This window comes from Thermobia domestica, unplaced genomic scaffold, assembly GCF_964235325.1.
Source record: "Thermobia domestica unplaced genomic scaffold, izTheDome1.hap1.1 HAP1_SCAFFOLD_205, whole genome shotgun sequence".
In the NCBI taxonomy this organism is placed as follows: Eukaryota; Metazoa; Arthropoda; class Insecta; order Zygentoma; family Lepismatidae; genus Thermobia; species Thermobia domestica.
Genome location: NW_027655930.1, coordinates 292,618 through 307,810, shown reverse-complemented (window position 1 = coordinate 307,810; position 15,193 = coordinate 292,618). Strand labels below are relative to the sequence as shown.

General features: G+C 35.4%; 1 protein-coding gene across 2 annotated transcripts; it reads right to left on the bottom strand.

Moving 5' to 3' along the window:
- Positions 1-1,544: 1,544 nt before the first annotated feature.
- LOC145676541 (uncharacterized) lies at positions 1,545-8,231 on the bottom strand. Of its 2 annotated transcripts, XM_081747370.1 has the most exons (3): positions 8,155-8,231; positions 6,674-6,833; positions 1,545-2,744 (listed from the first exon to the last, which is right to left on the bottom strand). In XM_081747370.1, the coding sequence occupies exon 3, from the start codon at positions 2,663-2,665 to the stop codon at positions 2,219-2,221; it is 447 nt and encodes a 148-aa protein (XP_081603496.1). In that variant the 5' UTR covers positions 2,666-2,744; positions 6,674-6,833; positions 8,155-8,231; the 3' UTR covers positions 1,545-2,218. The 2 variants fall into 2 exon arrangements, with proteins under 2 accessions (XP_081603496.1, XP_081603498.1); XM_081747372.1 differs by lacking the exon at positions 6,674-6,833.
- Between the last annotated feature and the right edge of the window lie 6,962 nt (positions 8,232-15,193).

The following is a 15,193-nucleotide window of genomic DNA, read 5'->3' as shown; positions in this document are numbered from 1 at the left end:
CATTTATACCCATTAGAGATTGAGGAACTTTTCCTTGCTATCTTATACACCAATCCACAATACTACTGCAATAACAAAGTAATTGAAAAGAGATCAGTATTAATTAATGAAATAAATTAAACACTGTTCTTAAGTTTCCACTACATAATTTTTATTATAATTGCAAGTTGCAAAATCATTTGTTTTACAACATTACAATCTTCTTAAATGTAAAAAAAAAAAAAAAAAAAAAAAAAATACAATAACAAAGAAAAATAGTAAATATTTTTGAAGTTGCAAACAAAATAGTGGTAACTGTTCATTGTAAACAACAATGAGATATGCATATTAAATCTGGATCCATGTTGAAATACCAGCATTATTTCACATATGTGTACGAGCATATGAAAGGGGACCAGCCGGTGGTTAATGATAGAAGTAAATCTGTGGCATGAAAATGGCATATTTTGAAGCACTATACAGTAAAACAGTTTTACATAATGGAAATTCTTATTTTGTTAATGTTACAATTATACTCAGATAGCGTAGATCAGTTATTACTAATCTACTACATATGAAGAAATTTTACAGCACCATTGCCTCATATACGTATAAAATAGACTTTTTTGAATGCGATTATATATATATATAATATATATACACGACACACACGTCTGAGTGTCCACTTTCTAAATGCATGCACCCATACATATGTTGTAACATTACAAGAAAAACGTTGAGATGTGTAACCGGCTAGTAAACCTATATATTTCATAATTTCTTAACATACACAACTTAATATTCTGATCAGATAAAACAAGTAAATGCCTTTTTATCTTATAAATCCAAGAAAGCAAATAAATGAAAAAAAAACGCTACATCATAGGAAAAGACAAGTAGACCCAACAGTGCGAATGAAAATTCAAAGAGTCATTAAACGTACGATTCGATTTTATAAGGCACAGGATGATGATTTGGATAAAACATACCTACTGTTTCCCTTACCCCCCGCCATGTGTACGTACAGCTTAAAAGTTCAATAAACGTTGCTTTCTTTCTAAAATTAAGAGGCCCCGTCACGGCGAAATCAAAATATCGCTGATTTTACAGTAATTATGATATCTTCAAACAGATAAAAGTAATCGAAAAGTGGAACAAGAGCTCGCTAGACAATATTATTTTACATGAGATACCGTTATCACGACTCACTTATCTGCTTTCGATTTCTAGTCATTAAAAAATCGGCACTTATTTTTGCGTTTACAAATGGCTGCAAACGCAAAGCTACTAGGTGATTCGTGATAACGGTATCTCATGCAAAATGATATTGTCTAGGGCGCTCTTGTTCCACATTTCGATTCTTTTATCTATTTGAAGATATCACATAATTACTGTAAAATTAGCGGTATTTTAATTCCCTGTGATTAGCCCTCTTAAAAGTATACTTCATCACAAAGTCAACACTCGAAAAGTAGGGACTATAGAAAATAAAAATATCTCAATAAAGAAATTAGGGCGACTTCCGATTTTTACACCAAGCCTCCGCAAGTGCAGCACATTATAATTTTGAAGTAGAAAATGTGTGATTGGACCAATAATCGAACCTGAGACCTTAGGCTCATCATGCTTATGTGCTAACTCACTGCGTCACCCAGTCGATCTAACTCCCAACCACACAATTTCAACTATTGAGGACGGTGTTGTCTTTCTTTCAGACCACATGGAGTGTACTACAACTTCGTTGAGTTTGGACTGCCCCAGTGTCTGCTGGGAAGTCCAATCACAACAGAAAGTTGTGGTATCCTGACTCTCCATATAGTCTGAAAAAAAAGAACACCGTACTCAAAAGTGTAAATTGTGTGACTGGAAAATGGATCGACTGGGTGGCGAAGTTGGTTAGCACACAGGCGCGATAAACCTAAGGACCTGGGTTTGATCTCGAGTCCTGTCACACACTTTTCACTTTTTAAAATTATTAATAATGTCCACTTGAAAAACTGGTGTTTAATCACTGGCTGATCCACAATTCCCATTAAAGGCCAAAAACATTTGGTTGAATTCGAATGTAAAGGTAAACCATCCACATTAATTGTAATAGTTACCAAACATGTTCCCTCATTTTCTACCAACAACTTGGAATTTACAAATGGATAAACACATGGAATCAAACCTGATGACCTTTTCTTCACAATATTATGTTCTACGCCAAAGTATTTAAATAGACCCCCTGCACGTGTATCTACATTGGAGCAATTGTATGTAATAGAGTTCGTGCGTCTAAAGGAAGTTGAGGGAAACATTGGTTTAAAATATGTAACAGATTGGTAGTGGCTGTATTAGTTATGTTATATTCCTTTGCCCACTGCATCAACTTCACTTCCAAAGAATCAGGAACTTCACCATCACTATCACTCCACACTCCAAAATCACTAGAATTATCATATTCACTAGATACCTCTGAAATGTCGAGGTCACTGACACGTGGAACTTGATCATCATTTCTGCACGAAGTTTCATTCGCATTGTTATCTGAATCTAGTTTATTAGTTTTCTTTATTTCTTGTCCTATTACTTCTGCAGAGAGAAATTTGTATTCATTAACAATATCTTCATACTCCTTTTGAATCTTGCGGCGCTTAGATCTCGCAGAATCTCCAAAGCTTTCTTTTTCCACTGTTTCCTCCATTTTTCAACTATTTAGCTGTCCTTTTAAAATCGAAGAATTGGATGTAGGTTCAGTAGCTGGCCTCTCATCTCAACCAGAACTGCAAATAAAAGTTAAGTAGCTTATTAGCACAAACAATCCCCTCAAATGCAACGTAATATATATTTCATATGTACAAAGTGAAAACAGCCGAACTTAATTTATAAAATATAATTTAAATACATTTGCAGTTCGCGATTTTCTAAAGTAAACAAATAAAGGTCCATTCTACCACTGGTTTAGCATTTGCAAATTATGTGCTTCGCAAATGTCAATACTGGGTAGAAATTTTCATGTACACCTCAGATGAATACTGAAATAAAACTTTCAAAACAGACCCTACCAGAGCCCTTTGTCCTTCCGACTTGTGCCATATACACTTAACACCTTAAAACTTATCGAAATAAATAATGAAGTGGAAAAAATATTTTTAAAACTTCATTTGGCAGTTCTTTTATTTCAATCTTTTTTAAATAACATTTTTCTCTTGTAATAAGTGTTGCGAACCAGGGTTGGCAAAAAGAGTTTTCTTACAAAAAATAAAAAGTCAACCTGTTTCTGTGATTGATTAACAAAAAAATACGTATGGACAGAAATAAATTAACTTGGCCTTCACGTATTTCCAGCAATGGGGTTATAAAGGACAAAATCTACAACTCCTATACGAAGTATATTCGGGAATCGAAATAGTACTTTGCGTATAGAGTTGTGCGGTTCTATTAGTGCATTTTTTAGACCAGGAAATTCCCGTCATAATCATGCCTGCGTTATTATTTATCAACAATATTAACAAGTATGTAACGTCATTTTAGTGACATTGTATTGTAATCAATACGCTAGAAATGACGTTTATAAAAGTAATGAATGGTTGAATTTTAAAATAAGAATTTAACCCAACACAGGGTTCTTACAAAATTACTTTTATCATTTTCCCTGATTTCCAGGTGCAAGATCACCTATTTTCCCTGACCCGCGACATTTAATAACATAATGGTGTACTGATGATGAATGCCCGTAAAAGCTAAATAAAGACTTGGGGCAGTGATTCTCAACCTGTGTGCTGCCAAAGATCAGCAACTTTCCGTTTGTAACACTATACAGTAGACACAGAGCCATACAAAAGGCTAATAATAGTAGACCAGTGTAAGTTATCCAAGGAATTGCCATTTGAGCTAGTGAAGAGACTTTATAAGACATCTTCAAATAATATTATACACTAACGTTAAATTTCTTTATATAAAACACTAAAAGATTAGCCATCCTTCTGCACAACAAGCAGCTGTAACTGAAGAATTCTTAAAAAAAAAATGGCAACAAAGTGATTCTATAAATTTCGAAAAAAAATAAGCGCTCCTAAAAGTTTAGTAAACAAACAAAAGAAAACCGATACTTTAATGGAATTTCTCAATATTTCTTTGAATTCAATAAAATGAAAAATAAAACAATGAGAAACTTTTCAAAATAATGTGTAAATGTATATGCAACTATGAGAATGCAAATTGTGAATTTTCCACCCTCAAACGCAAAAATATTTGAAAGTTTAACATAATGAAAGTTATGACGAGCGAACATTACAGCTGCCCATACCAATTCCTACCGATTTTTTTTTCAGTTATTGCAATAGATCCTACTTGGTATCACAACAAAACAAATTTATTGTTATACATATTATTAAAAGATAACGAGAATTTTAGGAATGACCCCCCCCCCCCCCAAAAAAAAATGCATCAAAAGATTGCGATCTTGGCCGATAATTAGTTTTCGGATCAGGAGCTACAAAATTTTTGAACGGCACCTAAATGATTTTTTTTTTTTTTTTTTTTTTTTTTTTTACGGAATAAGCTCATACAGAGTTAAGTGATAATTTTCTCTTTCTTTTCCCGTTTCTTCCAAAGCCGAATTGTCTTTTTCTCGCACATTTTACAGAAGTTCAGAGTTCTGAAGTTCCGCGTGCGTAGGCCAATCTACCAGTTGTCGTTGGGCTAATGAAGAAGCCACTTACAAGTTGTCTACCAATAACTTTTCTTAATAGAAATACCAGACTCTACACTTGAATTTCTATGTGAAATAATCAATGTCACTCTCACAAGACTCCACAAGTGTTAGAATTCACTTTTCCCACTTAGAACTGATTTATAAAACTCATCAAGATTTGAATTAAAATAAGACGCTTTTAGACGGTTGAAAAAAAAAAAAAAAAAGGTTCGAACTCTTTCTCAACTACCTCTGTTTTAACATCATCGAGACGAAACGACTGATGGAGTATTACCAAGCACTTCGTCATCCTTATCCGGGCAATTTTAGGTTTATACAAGATTACCTCAGGATCAAAGCATGAAATGGCACGAGTAAGAGGATATTATTCGAGTATTTCTTTCAGTAGTGCCTATCAAAAATTTTCGACAATCAGTGAAGAAACTGCACTTGTTTACTTCCTTTACATCTTTAAGCTTCCCAATGCAATTTTTTTCTCCCGAATCCTATATCTACATTCTTTGGGGCTTTCAAGTTACTTTTAACTTCTAGAGCTTGCCCGATATGTGAATTTTGGACATCGTTTAAAATTTATTTCAAATTTTTTGACATTTAAATAAAATAAAATAAATAAATAAATAAAAATAAAAAAATATAAAAAGAAAATTCAAAATTCTCTGTATTGGGGGAAAGAAAAATTCTTATAAAGCTAAATAATAATAGTAATAACAGTAAAATTAACTATTTTTTTTCAAATTGTTCATTGTAAAAATTCTACATGTATGCAGGCCGAGGCAAAAGTCTGGACATGTCATATTTTCAACATTGCTGGAGAAATCGGGCAATACCTTACGATGGGGTAATAATAACATGAGGATCGAACGCCTTATGACGATCATGTTGAAGGTAGTCACCGTACGTTTTGTCTACACTTTTAATAAATAGTTATATAATAATTAGCTTGGGACCAGTTTGTCCTAATATGGCGTAGAAAACAAATTTTATGTCAGCTGCGAGCAAATTTGATTCATTAAGTTTTACTATGAAAGCTAGAAAGTAGCTGTGTAAGATTACGTTATTTTGCATGTAATCCAGCTAGGCACTCTCATTGCATGACCGCACAGAAACTGTCTTGGTAAGTACTAGTAGCAACAACTGAGTGATAAGCCAGATAAATGAAAGAGCATTCATTTAGTTCTTGCCCAAGATACCGACAGGTCAAATATTAGAAAATCTAAGCAGTGACAAAAGCCAACGAGGAAACTATAACGAAATTTAGGCCGTCATTTCGAAGTGGGGCATCTTGACTTTTCCCAAGTTTACAGGAGAGCGATTTAAAGTTCTAGGGGAAATTTGATTTTTAAATCTTTATATCGCCGGAACTATAATGAAGTGAGATACTGCATTTTAACAGTTGATAGAACACGTGGAAGTCATAATAGAAAAACGCACTTTTTTCAAGTTACGCCCCTTTGCGTTTTCACCCCTGAATTTGTAAAGCGTACAAGTTGTGTTTCGCGCATATTATCGGAGGAAACGAGCATCAATGAATAGTAAGTAAATCCTAACAAATAAAACACAGTTCTGACCAGAGCAGAATGAAATATATTAAAAACTATACTTACAATGTTACAGTTTCAAGGACCTAACGTCCTCTTCATCAAACACAAACACTGTGTCTGATGAAGAGGACGTTAGGTCCTTGAAACTGTAACATTGTAAGTATAGTTTTTAATATATTTCATTCTGCTCTGGTCAGAACTGTGTTTTATTTGTTACTCTACTTATCCAGAGCCATGGAGTTTGTTTATTAAGTAAATCCTATAGGTCTGTTATCCACGAATGGAACCTACACAAGATTCAGTCACAACAATAACGCACATATGAACCTCAGATCGCGGGAGGAAGGAGGAGAAGGTGGCATTTTGCTCAGTGTACTTGATAGGAGTGGTGACTGTCCAAAATTTGTCCTCAAACAAAGTGCATATTAAACAGGAGTTTCCAATCAAAGCATACCTTTCAGTATTTGCATTATTCTCAGGGTTCTTAGTGCTTCTTTACCCTTTCTACCGGTCCAGTTGAATTTCTTTGCTGCGTCGTTACTGAATACTTTTTCTAACATTCGTCTCACTAATTTCTCAACACTTTTACCACCCAAGGTACTCAAAGCTATTTGCTGTAAGCAAATATAATAAAAGCAGTTATAATTATACATATTACCAATACACTAGTTGTTACTAACGAATAGCAGGACACAATGAACTAAAAATATCAATTTTTTTCCTTGCCTAGCATAGAAACGAAGAAAACTAGAAGTAATCGATGAAAGGGTTCCCGCTCGTTTGGCAAAATCAAATTTCCTGACTTTTACAGGTTCTTAAATACCACTACTTAGAGATGTTTAGATAGCATATATTTGTACCAGTGCACAGAGCAATACAATTTGCACACTAAAGAACGGAAACAGAACATTTTTAATATGAAACATCCCGTAACAACTAGCCGGATAAGGCAAACAGTAAAATATGTTATTATTTCCAAACATGAAAATAATGACGAACCGAATTTTAAAAGGATAATGAAGCATAAAGAACATACTGTGCAAATAACGAATAATTTTCGGAAAGTGGAATGCCCCTTTAACTGAAAGTGACATACCGTTTAATAATTCTTGTACCCAAGATTTACAATGAAAAATACTTAAAATGTGTAGCAAATATACAATGAAAAACTTATTTCTCTTTAATCATTTCGCCAACACTGAATAAATAATTGTCTTCTTATGATACAAAAACAAAGGAAGCAGGGATGCTACTTCAGGGATATTTCCATTGCATTGTGCATAACATTTTGTTTATAATCTAGATACAACACACACGTTACATAACAGCTTAAGATGCGGGAAAATGTTTAAGTCATGACCATTTTCTATAGGCATAGTCTTAAAATTCTCCTGGTGGGAAAACCCTGAAAGTCCCTGTTAGAATGGCGGAGCCGAACTTGAGCCCAAAATACAACGAACGCAAATCCAAGTCTCTATAAAATAAGATATGCCCTATAGGCTTCATTAGGTTATGTATACTGGAACGAAGTTATTCATAATCGCTTCCGCGGTTGTGAATATTCATATTACAACAACTGAGACATTCATAGAAACAGATGCCGAATGTTTCTACCACACACGCCCCAACATGACACGTTAAGGTCGTTGACTGCTCTGTAGCGGCTTAATATATGAACAACTTATGTGACATGTTATATAGATTCATACTAGGAGAGACGCCAATTGCTGGTATGAACAAGTTTATTTCTGTCATAGTTGCTGCATTATCAATGTTCAAAACTACAAAGGAAATTATGACCCACTTTGTTTATTCAGTTTAAACTTGCCACGTGTCATTGAACAAATGTAAGATACCTAATGGGAAGTATCACCCCGTATAATATAAAAATACGGAAATTACGGTCTAAAATACTACAGTGAGCTCAAAACCTACCAAACTTGTAGCATTATTTTCATTGTGTGCCCATTCTTCCAGTGATTTAACCGACGATACCGTTTCACAGGGTAGAGTCACACCGTCGGGTAATACCAGTGGTTGCGAAATTCCCGGTGAACGTAAATTTCCGTGGACGTATTCCAGTATGCGTGACTGGGTTTCTTCTATGCGTTCCAGACGTCCCTTAATGTTCGCCAAATGCTTAGCAATAACCGTGAAACCTGCGGGAAAAATGAAGTATAACCTGTATTGCATATATAATAACTTTTAAGAAATAGAAAAAAAAAAAAGAAATATAAAAGGAAAATAACTTTAAACTTTTTTTCTTTTTTTTTTTTTTTTGTAACATTACGATTTCGAATGCTCATAATTTCGGCATTTTTTGTTTATGAATGTTAACCCTTGTGTACTACCAAGAACACTTTTACACAGGAATTACATGGGGTCTTCTAGAATCCCACCTAAATTATGTTCTTTACGCAGAACCATCAAAGAGACAACTTAAATATTTAGCATGCATCTTTAGCATACACTCGAGATAGTCTGCAAGAAAAGATGAACTGTAATCTCACTTGTTTAACAGCTGTAACATGAGAAACAAATCTGGGGTTCCAAAAGACCCCATGGTGGTACACAAGAGTTAAAAATAGTACTACTAATAATTTCTGAACTTTGTTTTCAGAATTTTATTCATTTATTAATAAATATTTGCACCAGTTCAGTTTCATAGAGGGTACAAAACCAACCATTTCTGCTTTCAAAGATAGAATAGTTAATGGGTGAAGGAGTTTACTTCTGCCAGCCTCAAATGCATTCATTGCAACATATTTTGAATGTACAATTCTAGGATATACTCATTTATATGCCTGCTTTCAAAACCCGATATTATGATACTGATCTTACAGTTTGGGTATTCTAATTTCTCCTCTCAGCCGTTCAGTCCAGCTTATCTACTGACCGCAAACATGCTCTGCACCACGCGGGAGTCTGGTGCAGGGTGGAAAATACTAACAGTGAGTTTTTTCTTTTAAACAGTGTTATCTTTAATTTAATAATTTCTTTCGCTTTGGATAATACATCTCGAGACCTGAGAAAAACATTGGGAATTAGAGTTAAATGTTAATTAGCTATGAATTTTCATAGCAAATTTCCTAATTGGGATTAAATTTCGAATTGATTCCCAATCTTTAACTGATTGCAATCCCAAACACTTTTTCATATGCATTGAGGAAAAAGTATATCAACATTCAACAAAGTGTGTGTGTGTAAAATCGGCCGGTTCAGAACTAGTTTACGGCATGAAATGCATAAATTTCGACTCAAGTTATGTAAAATGCACAGGGTTTTCAACCTTGGGTGCAGATGGGGGGGGGGGGAGGAGAAACACCCGAAATACGTCCCTGAAGTCTGCATTGTTCTCCTCTTTCTACTTTTAACAAAAATTGTTGTGTTCAGTACTCTATATCTTTGGCGAAGTTTGAACAATGCAGACTCGTTTAAAAAAAAAAATAGTAGGCGTATTTCCGCCATTAAATAAAAAAAAGTGTGCCTTCGCGCCAAATATCATAGTTCCTTCCACGTACAGATACAGTGCTACTTAAAAACACAATAAATAGCCAACAACCAGGCCTAGCATATATTTCGCGGTTCCACTCGAGCAGAATGTTTTACCAAAAAGAAAATTTATAGCTAAATACGATGTGAAATATCTTTTGTGAAAGAATGGAAGTGTGAATGTAAGAAATTACTGTCAGTGCACAGCATATTTAAATGAATTTTGAGTGAGTGAAAGTGTGCGTCTCCACTATCCTCGTTTTTGCGTACACCCTCCGTCGCTGACGCGCCTGCACCATACGGACGCACCCCGTCGCTTTCGCTCGCGCCTCCCTGCTCTGACTCAGACAGCATTCGTGTTTCTTAGTGGCCACCTAGTACAAGTTAGTTTGTGTTTTATGCATTGTAATTTGTGTGCCATACGTCCATACTGTATTTATACTGAGCCCCAGGGTTGGCAAAAACCATGTTTTTTATTGAAAAAACCAAAAAACCAGTTTTTTTGGTTTAAACCCGTTTTTTTTTTTTTTTTTGGTTTAAATAATTTGCTCTGTGTATTAATATCACATATGGACAGAAATAAGCTTTTTTCGCCTTGGTGTTAGTATGCAACAACCGGGTTATGCTGGAAGGGGGTCACATAAGCTTAAAGCGGAATCCAAACTGCTTCTCGGCTTACATCCAAGAGAAATTGTCCTCTATTTGAACTCGAAACCGGGAGTAATTGGCCACAAATGCGATACGTCTGCCGACTCACTCACGAAGGACTCCTGGTAAAAATACGTTGACTAATCTTTACATATTTGTCAATATAATCATCAAGAGTCATTAGGACTACAGAGTACTACAGAGTACTACAGAGTACAGAAGAACTAATTTAGTCCAAGTCAGCTCACTACGACTTTTATTAGTCCAAGTTAAAGAAATAGGCATTTATTCCGAAGTTGGTCGTCCGCTTTCACTACGTTTTTTTCGCTGTTATCTCCTTTGCACACTTTCTGCAACGTGTTACTGGGTTCATTAATCCGTGCTCTTCACAAACTTTTAAAAGATTTTGTTCGTTATCAACGTATTGCTTCACAAATGTTAAAACTGTGAGTTCATTGCCCTTGTACATTCGCCATGTTAATAACATAAATGCTCGTTTCTTTCCCACAATACAACTGTTTGGTTACCTTGCGCCAAGTAGTTCCCTCCGCTCGCCATATTGTTCCATGTTTATAACCTCTTATATAAAACAAATAAAGAGATTTTTCGAGACTTGTGTATTGTCAAGCACACAAACGATCAAATTATCCATATCTTTCCTGTAAATTATAAAAAATTTGCTGGAAACGGACGCCAACTTTGGAACTTAACCCAAGAAATATAACTACTTAATTTGCATATCAGTAAGAAAAATGAATAAAGATACGAATTATTTGAGTCCACTTAGGCTCTGACCAATTTATACAAAAATTGTTACCAAAGATTCTTGTTATTTCAATAATTGCCTCCAGTGGGGTTTGTATGACCTTACTCCCGAAAAAAGTACGGTACTTCGATGTATTTTATCAATAGTAAACGTTATTAAAACGAAACAATGTTTAGAATTTTCCTTTGGTTGCATAACAATAGTAACAAACTATAAAAAAATCACAAAAGAAACATCCATAAAGTTACATAAAAAAAAAGTTGCTTTTGTAATATAATATCTTTGAGTAAAGAATGGGGAATTTAGGTCTAAATATAGTACGAATAATATATGGGAGTGAAACGTGATAGCCCACAAATATGTGTTCATCAAAATTTTACGAATAGTTACACTTTTACGAACATTTTTTTTGTTTTTTGGTTTAAAGCAGTTGTTTTTTCTTTTTTGAAAAAAATAGCTGGTTTAAACCAAGGTTTTAATCATGGTTTAAACCAAGCAACCCTGCTGAGCCCGCCTGAAGTCAATCTGCAAGTAGTAATGGAGCTCCTCCAGGGTTTGAAAGAAACCGGGTCTTTTTGAAAAAGCACAACCCACCTGGGCCCATATGGGTATTTTCCGGTTTAATTGGGTTTTTTCGAAATATTTCAATGTCTCTTGATTTGTAGTGTGAACACCCGCTATTTTGAACAAAATGACCGCGATTTTGAAATTTTACATTGGTATGCAGCCAAAGTCTGTACACGAAATTTACAGAAAATCTCCTGATTGTGCCCTGAAAATTTAAGCTTAAAAGACTGAAAGTAGTACCGTGTAGTATGTGTGGTACAGGCAGACGAACGAATAAATGTAGATAGAATCATCCCGGGAGCCTCAATGACGTTCGCCAAAAATATTAATTTAAAACAAATACACAACTCATGTTTTATAAAATAAATAGTTTTATCGGTGAAGTTCACTTCCGATACTTTGTGTTCAATTATGGGAATTTCCCGAGCATTTCTTTCGCGATGTTTTCTTTCTTTTTTTTTTTCTTTCTAAAATCCAAGCTTTTTTTACTGTACATCGAAACTTCTAGTAGTATGGAAGTTTGAATTCAGCACTTGAAATAATAAGCGTCACACGGTTTTCGGAACTCTGAGCATTACGCTTCTTAAATTTGACAAGAATTTTTACGCTATTGCTGCTGTTGATTCTACAGAATGCTTATTTGAGGAGGAGCAACAAATAACTGGACTAAACAGCTGTTGTTGGAAAACCAAATTTTACTTAAGAATACTTGTGCTACCATCAAAGGTAACCAAAAATAAATAAAATAATAATAATAATAATAAATAAGGGTTAAGTTCCGTAGCACCGGACCAATTTTAGGAAATTCACCCGGTCAATTGAAGAATTTATTTAAGTTTGCGAGTAAGAATGAGTGAAAGTGGGGTAAGTAAACTAGTAAAAGTGAAGAAAGCTGTTTTTGTTCGTTGTTTTTGATTTTGTAAGCGGCACAGTATGTTGAGGCGGAAGGACTATTTCGCGGAGAGGTACATTTGTTATGATATTGTAGCGCGAAAAGCAAGGTGTTGGGGAAGAAGGAAGAGCATTTCGAGGGCTATTTAGCGGACTATTTATTTAAGGAAACGAAACCCCAGGAAACTGTTGTGCACGATATTCTTCTTGAAATCGGAAAAGTTTACAAGCCTCGGCTTTGATAAGTGACTTCCAAGTGAACGGAACGTTGTCACTACCCTCGCTTACGCGTATACCCACCTGCTCCCTTCGGACGCAACCCCTTGCTCCGCTCGGGTCTACCTGCCCTGACTCGGTTCGACAGCATTCGTGCTTTTTAATGGCCACCTAGCACAGGTTGGTTTGTGTTTCTGTGCTGTAGTAGTTTTTATGCCCCTAACGTAAAGTAACATAATTTGATGTAATCCAACAAAATATAACCGAATGCAGTGCATTTTGGTGCTTTTTCCAGTTTTCAAATTGGTCCGGCGTTACGGCACTAATGCCAAAAATAATACTAGTATTTTCACTAATGCAGTACATATTTACTGGTAGTACCGGCACTCTGTGAGGGATAACGTTCCTCGGTGTCGCATTTGGCGAGCACACTATTCACGGAAAGTATCTTCTAAAATATAAAATTGCATATTTTATTTCAAACAGGCTATAAGCATATTCTGCACTTTAATTTGTTCTATAATTATCTCAAGCTAAGAGAAGGTTTTTTCTTTTTATCCATTCAGTGCATTCTAAAGTTTATAAATGTCTTATGTTGAATGCTGTTGAGTACCTTAACGTGAAAGCATCTGATTCGCCCAATGAAAGTTCAAAATCTGATAAAAATCACTTTCAATATGATCGCCTTAGTTGTACCAATAAAAATACTAACAAAAAGCTCAAAAACCCAGATGGTTTTTTTCAAGTGGGTCCAACCCGAAAAAACCCGGTGGGTTTTATCGGGCAGGGCCCACTTGGGCAAACCCTGATCTCCTCACTTAATGCATGCTCTGCTAAAAGGAATACAAAGCCCTAACATAACTTGAAAATATAGGAAACGTGTCAAAATTTGGTAGAATTGTGTGCTCGAGTAATGCCCATTCCAGTACATAAAAAACAAAAATCTCCTAACTGATACACACTGTTCCTCTGAAAACCAAAACTAGGCCTAATTGTTCAATATATTCGGCAAAGTTTCTGAAATTGGTTGGGACTTTGGCAATTCACTCAAAATCTAAGTACAAGGGGCATATGTCTTAAAGTTTATTGCATGCTGTTTTCAGTACATTTTGGCACTATTTCCCTTTTTTCAAGTGACTGGAGAATCGTTACTAATGCATAAACTTATACAAAGTCAAAGCATTATGTCACACTTGGGTGGAAGAGCAGAATTAACCTAACCTAATGTGCATGCGCAGGAAGAATGCATTGTAGCCAAAGATAATCGGCCAAACTGAACCCAGAAATATTTATTAACTCTAATTTCCATGCAGGCATCTGCTGTACTGTAACCCAGTGAAGAGTGTAACTAGCTCACGTAAACTAATTTTGCCTTCTTAAAATGGATATTAATCATTTCAATGTTATTCTACATTAGCACTCCATGCACAATCATAACCTGTTCACCCACATGTTTCCATAAAAAAAAAAAAAAGTATGGAAATTATTTTATATAGAACGATTATATAACCTACTTACCTTTCTTGTCTTGTCTTGTCTTGTCTTCTTCACTTATGAATAGTGCTGGTTTTTTGCATCAGGTCTAAATCTTTTTACAAATGCACTTAAGTTTGACCACACTCTTTCTTCTGTAACTAGACCACAACACTTCTAATATGGCGGTGAAGAACTGCGCATGAACAGTAACGCACTCTACCAACATCAAGTATGTTGCAGTTAGCGACCTTTACCCAACGATAAAAATCAGTGGTCGTGTGGTGGGAAAAAATGCTTTTCGTAGAGCGATTCCCCGTTATTTAGCCAACGCTAAAGTAACGTATTTCTTGGTTGGGAAAACAGTCAACTCGAGTATAGTTGCGTGAAGGTCGGGAGAATAGTTGGTTGGCCAACCATACATTTAACCAACGGTGGGCCAACGTACGTTTCTCCACTATAGGCTTGTACCGACCATCACCCACTGTTTTGACCAAATCCCACTCAATCCCCAACGGTGGGCCAACCAACCTTGCTACTAGGGTAAGTTGCAGAAGTTATCTGTATCTGCAACAATGGGTGATACTTTACGAAATGTGGAATAAATGAAACACAAATCAGCCTTTCGGAATGTTCACTTCATGACAGACTCGGTCTAGCTTACTGTTAGATAAACGCTCAATCCACCTCAACCGTGCAGCAGGTTCAGAATTACGCACATGGCGTGTTGAAGTTTTCAAAGGTGTAGTGAAACTTGTTGTCAGTTCTGAAATTCAAATCTATGCCCCGAAAATTCTGTTTTTCGTTTGTGAATGTTTATACTGTGTGTATTTTAGAAGAAAAGCCATGTAATTCATTTATATCGGACAACAATAGTATTCGGACAATAAAGGTAACATCTGTAATTTAAGTTGGATTTTG